General features: G+C 50.9%; 5 protein-coding genes across 5 annotated transcripts; 1 reads left to right on the top strand and 4 right to left on the bottom strand.

The window, feature by feature from the left end:
* Positions 1 to 1,497: 1,497 nt before the first annotated feature.
* N0V89_005844 (uncharacterized protein) lies at positions 1,498 to 1,842 on the bottom strand (the record flags this gene model as incomplete). The annotated part of the gene is made up of 1 exon (XM_056214618.1): positions 1,498 to 1,842. The coding sequence occupies one exon, from the start codon at positions 1,840 to 1,842 to the stop codon at positions 1,498 to 1,500; it is 345 nt and encodes a 114-aa protein (XP_056071885.1).
* Positions 1,843 to 3,158: 1,316 nt separating this feature from the next.
* On the bottom strand, positions 3,159 to 6,375 carry BST1 (GPI inositol deacylase; the record flags this gene model as incomplete). Its single annotated transcript, XM_056214617.1, has 2 exons — positions 3,159 to 6,017; positions 6,064 to 6,375. 2 exons carry the CDS (start codon positions 6,373 to 6,375, stop codon positions 3,159 to 3,161), a joined length of 3,171 nt encoding a protein of 1,056 aa, XP_056071884.1.
* A 1,093-nt stretch (positions 6,376 to 7,468) lies between these two features.
* N0V89_005842 (uncharacterized protein) lies at positions 7,469 to 8,379 on the bottom strand (the record flags this gene model as incomplete). The annotated part of the gene is made up of 2 exons (XM_056214616.1): positions 7,469 to 8,222; positions 8,270 to 8,379. 2 exons carry the CDS (start codon positions 8,377 to 8,379, stop codon positions 7,469 to 7,471), a joined length of 864 nt encoding a protein of 287 aa, XP_056071883.1.
* Positions 8,380 to 9,498: 1,119 nt separating this feature from the next.
* On the top strand, positions 9,499 to 11,076 carry N0V89_005841 (uncharacterized protein; the record flags this gene model as incomplete). Its single annotated transcript, XM_056214615.1, has 1 exon — positions 9,499 to 11,076. The coding sequence occupies one exon, from the start codon at positions 9,499 to 9,501 to the stop codon at positions 11,074 to 11,076; it is 1,578 nt and encodes a 525-aa protein (XP_056071882.1).
* A 1,307-nt stretch (positions 11,077 to 12,383) lies between these two features.
* Positions 12,384 to 13,781, bottom strand: N0V89_005840 (uncharacterized protein; the record flags this gene model as incomplete). The annotated part of the gene is made up of 1 exon (XM_056214614.1): positions 12,384 to 13,781. One exon carries the CDS (start codon positions 13,779 to 13,781, stop codon positions 12,384 to 12,386), a length of 1,398 nt encoding a protein of 465 aa, XP_056071881.1.
* Between the last annotated feature and the right edge of the window lie 446 nt (positions 13,782 to 14,227).

The raw sequence follows: 14,227 nt of genomic DNA, 5'->3' as shown, positions 1-14,227 counted from the left end.
AATTCCCTCCATATAGTAAATATGTTTGTTGAGAATTCTTAAATTTCTGATTCCAGCACCGTGGGAGGTGGCACATTCTTTACGCAAAGCACCGATAAACGTGATATTTAATTGGGTCCAGTGAAGCATTAGGATTGCGCAGTTCGGGTGCGGCGAGAAGCAATCACAAATTCCAGACAGAGCATCAAATTGCGACCACGGAGCACGAGATAGAGATACTAAACTCGCAGGCTATGTTGTTTGTGCCCCATATCCATACATACGTGAGATAAATTGCCTTGAAAATCTGGTGTCTTTGACTGACTGCATTTCAAGCCTACGTTTCAAGCCGCAGCCCACATTGGTGTAATTACAATATAAGGTCCCCCGTGACCAATCACTGCACGTCTGTCTCATCATCAGTCTCCCTTCTGCCTTGTCTCCTCCGCTTAAACCCCTCGATCCACCGCTCGAGATACTCAGCTCCTTCTTTTGTAAACGGGTTACCACTCAACAAGGTGAAAGTCTTGTCTGGGCACTCGGGCCGTGGGGTCGTCGTGTCTCCGGTCTGCCAGAACGGGCAGTAGATGTTATGTACATGCCCGGCGGGAGGATTCCTCCTTGCTTTCCACCGTTCGTTAAGTCTTGAAGTTGCTGGCACTTGATCTTGTGGAGGGCTGTCAGATACAGAAGATTGACTTTCCGACTTATCGAGGATATCTGGTGCAGGTCCATTATCACTATGTTCTGATAATTCCTCGACCGGGTCTTTGTCTGCAACATCGCTATTGTTGGGTGATGAGGCGCGGCAGAGCTTTGAATCAGTGACTGAAAGGGAACTGTCTTCAGAATAAGGGTCTTCGTCATTTGAGGTTGCTGTCCGCTCGGTGTGTTCCATTGTGCACTCCTTTTGTAGGGTCTTTGAGCGCCGTCTCACAATACTGTTCACTCTTACGCGCAGAATGCCAAAGCGTCGCCTAGACGACGAGAGATCTGATGTGTTTCGCAGACGGGATGCATGTAGAGCATCCATGTTTCGGTGCGTATACTTTCGTGTAAACCACGTTGTCGTTCGTAGTGGTCACGGTCAAGAAGGAGCCTATAGACGTGGCAGACGTGGCTTTTCTGCGTAGTTTCATGAGAAGCGTGGGAATGATCTTTGTATATCCTGAAAAATCCTTGCATATGCTGCCTTTTTCAAACCCATGTTATGCAACCAAGAGCCAAGTTATGACGTGGCTGCGACCGTTACCGCTATCCTGTAAATGCGCCAAATGAAGATGCCACCCAGGGTATACTGATGGCCAAGTGAAGCCCTGCTTCGTCGCTAGCAAACAGATATACGATGTTTGCCTTTGCCGCGCCCAATGCCGATGTGCCAACTCTATTCTTGTCCCTTCTTGTTTCCTCTGAGCAGGCTTCTTTCTGTGTTCTATGCTCCTGCTAACCAATGGACAACTGAGACATGTATGCAGTGAGATGAACATCCTTCGCCCTTTTTCGTACCGAACATGAAGTCTATTGCGAGTCCGATTGTTCTTTCCTCATCATCTCCGTCCACCTCTGCTCCGCCCTAATCTCCAACCAGCCCACGAACAATTGGAACATATACGCCGCTGCAAAGCATGCTGTGAAGGCCTTGGGCAACTGGGCATCCAGCAGGCCGAAAGCGCAATCGTACAATCGGATGGCAATGTAGAGTCCAGCAATGAAGCAAACGAGGATACCCAGCATCTCCAACAGCGCAGACGATTTCGTGGATCGTGGGATGGGAAGGGACGTTTTCGATCCAGGTCGCGTGGAGAGCGAGGAGAAGAGCTCTGAGGCGACGGGGAAGGCGCGCATGTTGAGGACTGTTGTCATTGTGGTAGCGAGGTATTTGCACTTTGTCTGCTAACTGTTGAAGTAAAGAGCATGGGTGGGTGAAGGATTATGTGTGCGCCTGTTGGCGGTCACGCAAGGTGACGATTCGAACGCGAATGAATTGTTGTGGTGGGGAAAGGTAGTGGCAGGTGGCCTAGGGCAGATGTACCCCTCTTGTAGGCTCGAAAGTGGATATCAGCTTGAGCTTGGCTGCTGCGGATGCCGGACTCCGGGGGCGCAGTGGGTGTTGGTGTCGGGCGTTCCCTAACTTTCCTTCTGCCTGACGCCCGATATCGTGCCACGAACTGGGCGAAGTCCGTCTTATGTCACCAGATTGCACATGTGCCACGAGTGGGGACAAGTGCACAGTACCTACATGTTTTATCTATGTGTTTGAATATCGATGATGGGGCAATGGGATCGGGAGCATGCAGCGGCTGCGCCTCCACCAAATGGACACGCTAAGCTGGAGAAACACGTAGCGCAGCCTAAAGAACGGATGCGCACACGTGGGAACGCACGCGTAAACCATCGTCTATCTTGACACCTTGACCCGCCAATGTGGACGAAGATCGTATCCTAACCCAAAACAGCCCACACGGGTGGAACGGACGACTGCATCTCTTTTGGACTGATCTGAACATGGACTGGCATCCCCGAAGCGTGTCAGGGACGTACCCATAGATGCAGCGGGTCACTGCATCTAGCGGAAGCATGCACACTGGACCGCAATTTGATCGCAAGCCTAACCAGATTAGCTCTGCCATCGTATGCGCTGGTTGGCAACCGATCGGTGGTCCTTCCACAACTGAGTGTCTGCCCTTCACGTCACTTCGCAAAGCATGCCGAATAGATAATGGACTTTTCAAGTGTCGTCGCTGACTCTTAAACGACTTCCCATCTGCACCTCCACACGACCCGATACCTATCTCACGAGCCACAAGTCAAATACCTGACGCTGTAGTCACTCCTCTCCAGAAATAACCAAAAAGCTCCCATCCACCCATTACTGTCCAGTCCCAAACATCTGGATTACGCATTATGGTCAAGCCATGCCTAGCTAGTATGCAAAAGACCAGAACAGTGATGATCGGTTTTTGATGCCCATGTTAGTCAGCGCGAGGTCCTCGCTATATGTGTGCTGGTCATAACATCGCCGATGCTGGAATGCCGAAGCAGAAGACGCTCTAAGACCAGGGTATATGACGCCGTTGAAAATGCATATGACAATATTAGACGAACATCTGCCTTGGAAACATTGCTCGTATAATTTATGAATCAGGTAGTTCGTGGTATGGAATCGTTTGTTTCAGCCTTCAAGGTCGCTTTTTCGTATCGCTGTCAGGATCCATGGTATCCAGAATTCTTCCAATGCGCTCAGCCGAGAGTGAAGAGGTATCAAAGTGAATCGCCACAAGCCACGCGCAAAAGATATTCGCCAGGTGATGCAGAACATAGGCGTACGTGACGCCATAAACCGCCGCATATGCACCAATGGAGCATAGTATAGCGTTTGTCAGCAGCGAGAGACGGGATCGGACGCGGGGGATCATGCGACCTGTGCTCAGCGTCTCGACGAGGAGGATGAACGGCATGATGGAGAGGATGTTGTGGTGTGATGAGAACGGCGTAAGCCAGTGGACGGTAAGGTTGCGGATCCAGACTACGAGCACTGGTAGGTTGATTGGCAATATCCAGAGCATGAGGTTCAAAATGGAGTGTGTGTAGTTGGAGAAGCTGTAGTTGATGTCCAGTCGCTGGGGCGAGTCAGCAATCGAGCAGGCAAATTGGACAAAGTGGTGACTAACCGTGTCTCTTGCCAGCCTTAGACTGCGTACACATGTCGCCAGCTGCACAAGGCATAAAACCACGTACGCGAAGTGGTAAGGAATTACTGTCGACACCAGCGATAATAGGATAAGGGTTGTACCAACACGCTGCCTCGTCGAAGACACGGCGAACGTAGTAGGTGTCCTTTGATGATCGTCAGGCCGCGATGCGGAGGTGAACAGCGAGTATAACAGTGCAAGCAAGGAAACAAGAGCAAGTGCGACATAGTTGATGACCACGCAGATAGCGATGCACATCATGCCGAACAACGGTACCAGGAACCAGAAAAAGGGGTCCTCCAAGCCCAATAACAGCTCGTGATTGGTGTCACTGAAGCGGCTAGCATCTGTATAGGTAGAGTCAGGGGCGGAGGCGGAGAATTGCCCATGAATGCCTGCCAGTGAGACGGACAAAAGGGTTAGAGCGACCAACGTGAAGGGCAGCGAGCCTCGCATGCATTCGTTCAAGCCTTCGGCAAAGCTGATGAATGCACCACTCTCGTCGTAGACCATGAACTGATGCCGAAGCACCAGTGCGACGACAAGCAACGGGAAAGCGGCGAAAACGATGCGGTAGCGCATCCAAAGCTTTCCCAAGCTTCCCAAGGCATCGACTTTCAACGCGATTTCGACGCCGCTATCGCAGTTAGGATCAGTCCAGATCTGGAAAGAAAGGCCGCCACCAGTCTGCTTGGCGAACAGTGGAGGCGGCATGTATGGCGCGACTCCGTGAAGATTGATATCCGCATCCTTGACGTTCACAAAATATTTGCTCTCGTAGACTTCGGTAATGTACTGACGGACAAGTGGCATGAAAAGCTCGCCTGTGGAACATCCCAGTTGTCGAACGTTGAGTTTGTACGCCAAGAGGCTCGAATGCAACGCGGGAACATTGAACTCTGCGATTAATGGTCGTTGAGCAGGAAGACGAAGGCTCAAGCTTGTAGCTAGAAGGCGAGGCAGGCTGACATCGATCTGATGTATCGATTCGGCTTCGTTGCTAAACTCGGCAACGACCCAACCATAGCTGTGCTGCTTGGCCTTGTCAAGGATGGCAATGAATTGATGCCCCCGAAAATCTTCCACCTTGTACTGCAGATACGAAAAGGGTTTTTGATCGTTCTTGGAGGGATGCGTGGAGTGTATCGTGGACGCAGGAAGAATGACAGCATCGGACGCGACATTCTTGCAGGCCAGCCTTGTGGGGACGGAGCTATGACCCGACAGATCCAAACTGACTTGGAAAAGATTTGTGGAGTGGCCATGTTGAGCCGGCAAGACGCTACAAAACAGTACTTCAAGTCTGCCATCTTGCCCAGCAAAATCCAACTGTTCGCTAGTGAGAAGGTTAAATCTGCTACCATCGGGTTGGCCTTCCGAGATGGGAAGGAGATACGCCTTAGGTCCTGGCGCAAGCCGTCCCAGCGTCCGCAGTACGAATCTTTGGCCTTCAGGAACAACGGCACTCTCTGTTTCGACAGTCAGTAGCGTTGTTGGATCTTCACGCGGTAAGGACTTCTCGGCATTATCTTCGAGTCCCGTCAAGAACCACTTCTTGAACGCACGCATGCGGTCCACGTGTGGGATCGTCTGTGCGGGTTCCGCGACATCAACGACATCGTAAAGCGCGCGTACCACGCTTTTCCTCACCTGGTCGCACCACGTGATGGCCAAATGGTCCGCTCCGGTCCAGGCGCTCGGGATGGAGGATGTGAAAACAGTGAAGCCATGTGATTCAGGCACCAGTGAAGCGAGGCTCGCGTATTCTGACGACACGATCGTGTCTAGGCCTCCTCCAGCGATGGATATCAAAGTAACGTGCTGTAGAGGGTTGTCGGACGCTCTCTTTTGCGAATAAGCGCGTTGCCAGAAATTGTTGATTCCGTCATACGTGCGCACGATATCTCCGTCGAATGAAATTGGAGGTCTGGCATGAGGTGCGGCAAGCGTTATGATGGTATTGATAGATTTGGATTGATAGTTCGGCATAGTAAGCATCGTGCGTGCGACCACGCCACCCATGGAGTGGCCGACTATGAGGACCGATGTTGGGTCTGGTAGATCCGAGTCTCGTAAAAACCGTGATGGTGTATGATACAGAGATAAAACGAACGAGATGGCATCGTTGAGGTATTCCGCTTGGTCCAGCAATGTCTGTCCATGAAACGCCGTGAAGTCTTCATTGAAGTCCACAGCAAAGAAGTCCAAAGGCCCTTTGCCCACACTGCTCGCGGTGTTATGGCGAATAGAATTGTGGTAGTGGTATGCTGCTTCGGAGGCGTAAGATCGAACCTGTTTGTGGCTTCCAGCATTTCCCGGGATGAAGAGAACAGGCACACCCTTGACCTTCAAGCCGTCAGCTCAGTCCAAGAATGAAGTAAGAGACCCTCACTCTGGAGTCCTCATCTATGCCGCCTTCCCGATACAGATACAACGCGTATTTATTTGCGAACCTAGTGTGCTCCGTGTCGAAGTCGTCCATTCTGAGGTAGGCCGGCCGCATGTATGACATGACACACCCCTTGCTGTCCATTTGCCTAGTCAGAAAGGATTGCGCCATAAGGACCAACGCCCCCAAGCCCAGCAGAGTAACAGCGATTGTATATTGAGAGCATGCCCAAGGATTCCTCCGGCTTCCGCGCTCCTTACCATCACGATGCTCGACTATGCTGTCTTGCGTGATGTCCTTCGCTGGCGAGCTCATTGTGACCCGTATCTTCGCATTCGGCGAATGCAGTGCGAGGATCATGAAAGTTCGTAGGAATGATTCGCCGCTGCTGCCAATCTTCGTGTGCCCTCGACGCGTCGACAACCCCTTTACGGCCAATCAATTGTGCGGTGCGCTTTTGCCATGCTCTGACTCGGATGTGGGTGTCAAGGTGTGTTCCTGTGCACAGTGTGAGCCGAACAGGCGCGTTTGTACATGGTGCGCGCTTGCCCTACAGCGTGTCATTCCTGCCGCAACCGCCACGTCTTCAAGCTCTTGCCTACAGGAAGGCACCCCTGTAGCAGTTGCCTGGTCAGCCGAAAGGCTCAGATGTTTCAATGCGACTCGAAACGCGCTATACAAAAGGTACGTTCAGGCCGAAGGAGTGGTTCAACAAGCCCAGAGAAGTCGCGATGCAGAGTGACGCGACGCCAAGGAACGACCACAAACACGACTTCCCGCAACTGGACACGTTTGAGCGCAAGAAGATGCAACGACAACGCCACTCCAGCAACCACACAACGGGGTCATCTAAAACGCGTTGACGATGGACGCACACGTGCGCTCGTGCGGGCAGCTCTCGTGGGATTCACGCGATATTCCCATATACATCAACCAGCAAACGCAGCCGGGGTCGATGTGAGCAATGTCTTCTCAAGTAGAGATCATTTCGAACGTTTGAAGCTGTCGAGGCTGCTAGCCTTCACCAGACCGACAAGGACGCATAAGGGTTTTGGAGCATAGTATTGAGGCGTACTTTGTGAACGCGACTGAGGTCCCACAATGCTTACGAAGGGCAATAGATTGCGCAAAGATACGAGAACAGCACATATGTACAGATGAAGGCTCATGTAAAGAGCGGTTCAAGCGACCTGGCAGATACGTAACCGGTACCCATACGCTACTTCGAGTCAACCCACGACACACCGGACGCCCACCATTTTATATACTGATGGTCATCCAAGAAACGACACCGAAAACCCACATTCTCCTTGCACAGATCGGCAACTCCAAACTCAAAGTTCCTCAAAGCTCCACATCGTCGTCGAGATGCGAGGCGGCAGTATAAAAGGAACGCGTACTTCTGTCATCAGCTTAAGATCGATTCCACCGCGATTTCCTCACTAGGGTCCGCAACCGACCTAGCAACTGAGGTACAGCGACTAATGAGTCCACTAGTCTCTGCTTCGTCGGCCTGTGCCTTCGCAGCCTTTGCTTCTCCGGTCTCAGCACCCGCCGGTACGTCCTGGATGTCTTCCTCCAGGTATTTTCGGATATCGCACCGGTCAAAAGAATCGGCGAGCGGTACAGCATATTGCTTTTGAAATTTCATGACTGCGACGTGCAGTTTTGCAGAGAAGGTGCTCGGTAGCCCCTCTGAGTTTATCTCCATCCACTTGATGTCGTCTCTATCAACGATCAGATCGAGGAGGAAGAGGCGTATAGGATCGTTCTCACTCGTCGTGGAATAGACTAGGGAGATTGCTTCTGCACTTGGCAGTGGGCGGTCTTGGCCATGGCCTTTCTCGCGGGCGAGACTGACCATTGTGTGCATGGTAATTCGCTTTGATTTTCGGTCGTCCAGTTTTGACGCTACAGAGTACACACCGAGCAGCATGTCGAACGAATCATTTGATGGTAGATGCAGGACAATCAGTTCGTCTCGCAACAGCAAGTGTAGGTACGTTTCGAGATGCGTTCCTTCGACTTCTACAGGGACAGGTCCTTCGTATTTTGTGGCGAGCACATTTCGCATGTATGCTGAGCGCTGGGCCAAGAGGTCGCGATAGATCGGATAGCACGTTGAATCGGCGACGAGTGTTACTACGCCGCCTTTCAAGAACCTGTTTGTTACTTAGAAGTGCCAACAGGCCTAGGCTAAAAGACCTACTTCGTCGTCTTGGTGGCGGCGACGCGGACATCTTCCACACGCAGGAAGCTGGGCGGTACGCTATACCTCCTGCGATCCCATGCCTCTTCTTGTGCGGTACGGTTGGCCATGACAGTGGAAGTCTGAGTGATGACTTAGCGGGTGGGGGGAATGCAAGATGAAAATGGCTGATGAGATGAGAAGTGGAAGAGGCTCGGGAGATTCGCAGAGAACTAGCGGGGACGGATTGAAGGTGGCCACTGCCATACTTTTGAGGCGAAAGAGCTGTTTTGTTTGTTTTGCTGGCAGGTGGACCGATGGGTACGCGCATGTCTCAAACATGCCCAATGCCTTGGCAGACGAATACGTCACGCGTTCACACGCTTTCAAGTAGAGAAGCAAGCACGGCACAAGCAGTGGCCAAGGGTCGATAGGTATGGCGGCAGTGTTCAGACACAATATAAAAGAAAGGAATAACTCAACAATGTGAGAAGAAGGGTTTGCGAGACAGCCACTGACAGATCTGGCGCCGCACTCAGACAACAAAGTGCCCGTTGCGACTGCCACGTCTTTTCTGTCAATATTCTCAGACAGCGGCACTGAGTCCTAGGAAGGCGGTGTTGCTGAACAAAGTACATCTACGGGATTTACAGCATAGTGAGGCACTCCCCGTGACCACCCGTGACCAATCCATGTTACTCATCAGTGTCTGTTTCTCTCTCTCCCTTCGTAAGCTATAGTACCCTGCAAAGTCGCTGACTAGTCTTCAGATGGCTTGACACCCCGGCTCGCTCACGAGACTATGCCTCTACATCAATTGGAGCGAAGTCTTCTACATATTCTAAAGCGCATGCTGCAGCATACTCGTCGCTCTGTGGGAAGGTATGGTCGCATCATCATTTAGGGCTCTCTTGAACGCCTTTGTGAGCGTGAGCGAATCCCTGTGTCACAATTAGACCAAAATTTCACCCTGTGGGGCACCAGATCGAGGAAAAAATCACAAAGATTGCTAGGCATCGCACCTGATCTCACGACATTGTTCATTCACAGAGAATGTAACTCGTATGAGAGATATACCCACCATTATCTAGCGATGTTGGCTATAAAAATTTACTCTCAATCTTCCCCATACCGAAAAACAACTCAACCAGCCGAGGGAACGTCCGACGACCACTGCACACGTCTAACATCTCTTGCCTGATACTCGTCCAGTTAAAGCTCTCGACTTCAATAACGGACACTTTAGCAGAATGGCCGACTATGCTTTCCCAGTTGTTTCCCAATATGGGCTGGCATATCTTCTTCACCGCACTGACCACATCAGGGAAGTGCGCGAGGTTCTCAAATTTCTAGCAACTGTCGTCGCTCACATTGTTCAGGTTAATCCTCCTTTGGGTCACTCTACATTCTTCTTCGAAGACCAATTGAGTCGCTACGACCCTCAGACTTCCATCGCCATTAACCTGGCGTTCTTCGGCAGCACTTACTCGTTAACTTTCGAGATGGCCGTCCGTGATTCAATAGGGCTTGTTCGAGGATTAGACTTCAGCCTTCTGTCAAAGGAGCATGACCACCCTGCCCTTATTCAACTGAAGCTTTGGTTGCTTCGCTGCGCGTTGCATACAAGCCTCTCGGATGCTTTAAGCGTCAAGCTGGCTGTGTTGGTAGGGCCTCAACCAATCCTCGCGAATCTGCCACCACCGAGCGTTATACCACATGAGATTTCTGGTAACGATAACCCAGAGATGGCTCGTGCCATGTTTGCGCTTGCCAACAAGGCTAGGGATAGTCGCGAGTCTATCCAGGATGATGATGCGTTTCACATCTTGCGCGAGTTCATGCGCCTAGCTTTGAACTGTGCCGAGGTATGGAATAAGTACGGTCCAAAGGAGTGGAATTTCGCAGCAGAGGGCATGCCTGAGCTGAGCGAGCCGGCCCGCTACGCGGGACTAAAAGCTGTGAGTGATTGCTGGCGTCGAATGATCGAGAACCCATTCTCGAACGCGCCATTGCACATTCGTTGGATCCTTGCGAAGTGTGACATGATTGCCGCCGCCAATTATTTCCTTGTGGACGTACAGCAATCACTAAATCGCCCATTTCCCAGCCTCATGAACATTCAGAGATTGGCACAGCACTTCGTGCAGCAGGTTCAATGGGCTGCTGAAGATATTCAGTACGATCGCTTTTACGCTTACAGGGCGACACGACTTGGTAACCCCTTCCTAGGTCCAGTGCTTCCCCCTGGGGCGTTCGCGCCCCCTTTAATGGACCTACACACCCATCACTCTCTGGACCTGGTCCGGGGTATCCCTCAACCAAACGCGATGGACCTTCCCGATGAACGTGACATCGAACTGCCACATCTGGCAGCCCAGCAGAATCCATTTGACACGCTTATAGATCAGGTTTTCGGTCCCGACCCCGAAGAAAACGTTGGCCCCGATTTGTGCGAGTTCGAACACTATGCTCAGCAACCTTTATTATATGAGCATGCCCCTGCATACGCGGGCGAATTACACCTCGCTGTTACACCTGAAATTGTAGCTGTGGGCCCCCTCATCGAGGCTCACCAGCTCTCTGATCAGATCGAGACGTCCGACCTCCAAGCAGAGGACGAATGCCTCATCTGCCAGGTGCTCTTCCGGGGCAACGTTACGCCAACCAACCCTGGCGTTCGCTTGCGTGCTTGTGGTCATATGCTCCATCTGGAGGATCTAAAGCAACTTGTTAACGGCGCGTACTGGCAGCAGCCTTACGTTCGCTGCCCAGCTTGCCGAGCTCATATCTGTGCATCACGTGAGACACGACAGGCGGTTGCCGGGTAAGCATTGCCTTCGAACGAGTAAGTCTCCGAGCTGAAATTAGTACCTATCGTGCACAACTCCAACATTCAGATTTTGAAGGGCAGTGTAGCTTATAATGTAATCGCCCGCGTAGTCGCTTCAAAATTTGGATGGTTTACAAGTGGAAGTACAACGAGTCAATCGTTGAGGGCGCATATTGGTAGGCCATGTTCTGGGGAGTGGCGCGATTCGCCCACACGGACCGAGCACCAAGGCAACTGGAACTCCTCCATTCTGAGTCTCTGTTCAACGACGAAATATAGTAGAGCTTTTCACTTCACGCTAACGTCCTCTAATTCTAATTGTTCAATCGTCGAATTTATTCTACGAAGGTCTTTCAAGACCTATCGCGATATTGAAGTCTTAGCTAACGTATCAGACGTACTTACCAATATGAGACTCTTTCAAGCGTCCACTCTTGCCGTTATATTTATCATGATGACTCGCGAGGTCAGCACAGCTCCTGTGCTCCAGCTCTCCGTCGATATAGCAAAACAGCGATGCCTCAAGTGTGATGACTGTGCGGCATGGGGGCCGGTGCCGCTTGCATGAAATTCCAATGTATTGAGAGCAATGTAACTACCTCATTGGAATACATTCTATTACTAAAATGACTATTGCAACAGAGAATCGTCGACGAATCGTGATATAATGACTGGATCACCATAATTGTCAGAATACACACCCGGGCATTGATCATTCTGTCAAGTCACAACGGCGCACCATCGATGGATGCAGAATCGAGGGGAGGTATATGCTATCGCTTTGCCTTTGGAGATACGTAGTCACAGTCACCTCCAAGTAAATATAGCTTGAAGAGTATTTGGTCCAAATTGAATTCTTCATATTCAAAGGGGGTAATGAGGTTCATTTGGATAAGGAGAGTAGACAGAATTAATCCATGGTAGCCACCCGTTCTTGTACTCAAGTTGCTCCGAATGGAAGATTTGTTTGACACTCACTAAAGATAGATTTGACCCTCCCAAGATTCACTTTCGTCAGTCATCATAACGCCTTCTTTCTACCTATTTGTTCAAATGAGCGTCATTTCCTCAATCACCTGCGATTTCGCCTCTAATGTCCCAAAGATATAACCAATCTCCTTTACCTCTCACGCAACTCACCAGCAGTACGTTCATGCACTCCGCTGCCAGTGCCGGTACAGTTACATTGTTGTAACTCCTGATCTCTCAGTTTCCGGCCCTAACAGGGTCGTAGTTTCATGCCTTCGTAAAGTAAGCGTAGAACTTGAGGCGCGTACGATGAACGCGAAAAGGAGAGTTTTTGATTCACCTTTCACCAGGCGTTTGACGCGGCTCAGGACGCTCTGCGCGTTCTGTTACAATCAAGGTGGGTTGCCCATCAGCTCCTTGAACAATAGACGCCTGTCTGCCCGAAGCCCTAGGTCCTTCGAACCGTGCGATCGTATTATGCCTCCATGAATGATGACCATGGCTCTGCTCCTTTTTGGTATCATCAGAAGAAGGTTGTTCTGCACCGGAGAGCTTCTCGTCCAGTAGGTTGTAGAGGGCTGTTGCTTGGTAGCCTTGCACAACGTACCATGGGAACCAAGGGTGCGATGTTACGATGTAGGCAATCAGGAACATCACCGCAACTACTATGGGGACAGCAATGAGTACCGCGAGGGAGAGGGCGCTGATGTCCTTGCTGTAAATCACGAATATGGCCATATCCTTCAACTGTTCATCGTCCAAAAGACTTGGAATTCCCGTGTCTGTAGCGTTATCGCCCCTTACCAGGGCAGTATCTGTCAAAATATTCTTTGTGGCGATGTATGATGCAAGAATCAGGTGAGTGAGATCCGCATGGACGCTGGCACCTGCGGCGTAGAAGTTGATTCCAAGCGATGATCTGGCCGAAAATAACGCCGACTGACCCAGTTGAAGCCCAAGTTTTGTCATCATGGGCTCAGATAGATGAGATATCAAAACGTTTCCCAATGCTTCTGGAAAGTCGGTGATGATGCTGCTTAGACCTTTGACTGCGAATTGCTGATTTCTGTACCTCCACGCGTCTGACTGCCAGCACGACAGGATGGGGCGGCCTTTCTTGACTCGGTATACCTTATTTGACCGAATCTCTGTGTATTTTGGTCCAGTGAGATAGAAAGGGTCTTTTCCTTCAAAGTAGCTCGTGTGTCCAGCCGAAGAGACAATCATGGCGAACGAATGGTTCAAATGTGCCGGATTGTTGATTGTGGACGCAAGATCTGTCTTGAAAACGGCGACTGGTATGGGTGAATCGTAGACTGGAATGGTGATTGGTAGGCTGCAATTACCCCAGAGGCAGTACGATTCTTTGCCATCTGTGCTAGACGAGTTTGAGTGCCAGCCGTATTCCGTAGTGCATAAACCCTCGACGTGTAGAACAAGGCCGGTGTAGCGCTGTAATCCGAAGTCTTTGGCTGCCACGTCGTATCGATAGCCATACTGGCTCACATACTCTCCCTCACCAATGTCAGGTCGACCGTTAAGCGTGACGGGACTATCGATCTGTACTTTATTGTCGTACCATGAGAGGTCTGTTGATTGCACGCTTCCCGCTGCACGCAAAGCTGATGGGACTGCGATGGCATTCAGTAAAAAGGCAGCTCCGCTGGTAACGTTGGGGGGGAACGGGACATAGATGCTGTTGGGGTTCACGGGAGCACCGTGACCAAGGACCATGGTGCGGACTATGAGAGCAGGGACACCAGCGCTGGCTATCAAGGCGAAAATGGAGACGAACAACCATAGTAGCATACTCCAAGGTGAGTTCCTCTTGAGTTTCCACAGGTAATTGAAAGTCAACGCGCCAACGTCAAGAGGTCGTTTTGCGTTCAATACACCGACAGACGCAACCACTTCATTATGCGAGCGAGATTCTGCTGGCCGCCGTAGAATTGAATAAACTCCTATTATAACGATGATAGCCCAGATTTGCCCCACTGCTGTATTGACGAGGATCGAGTAGATCGAAAGGATGCTTGAAGCATTGGCTGCACTGACAGCAATAGCTAGGGCGGAGCCACCGTCAGTAGGGAAGTAAAAGACACGATTGAGAATGTATGAGCCTACTGTAGGCTCGTAATGTGACGACATTCGGAATTATCGTTGAGAAAGACAGGCGTAAG

Source organism: Didymosphaeria variabile, assembly GCF_027946475.1.
Source record: "Didymosphaeria variabile strain IMI 356815 chromosome Unknown scaffold_4, whole genome shotgun sequence".
Classification (NCBI taxonomy): domain Eukaryota; kingdom Fungi; phylum Ascomycota; class Dothideomycetes; order Pleosporales; family Didymosphaeriaceae; genus Didymosphaeria; species Didymosphaeria variabile.
This window is presented reverse-complemented; position numbering and strand designations above follow the sequence as displayed.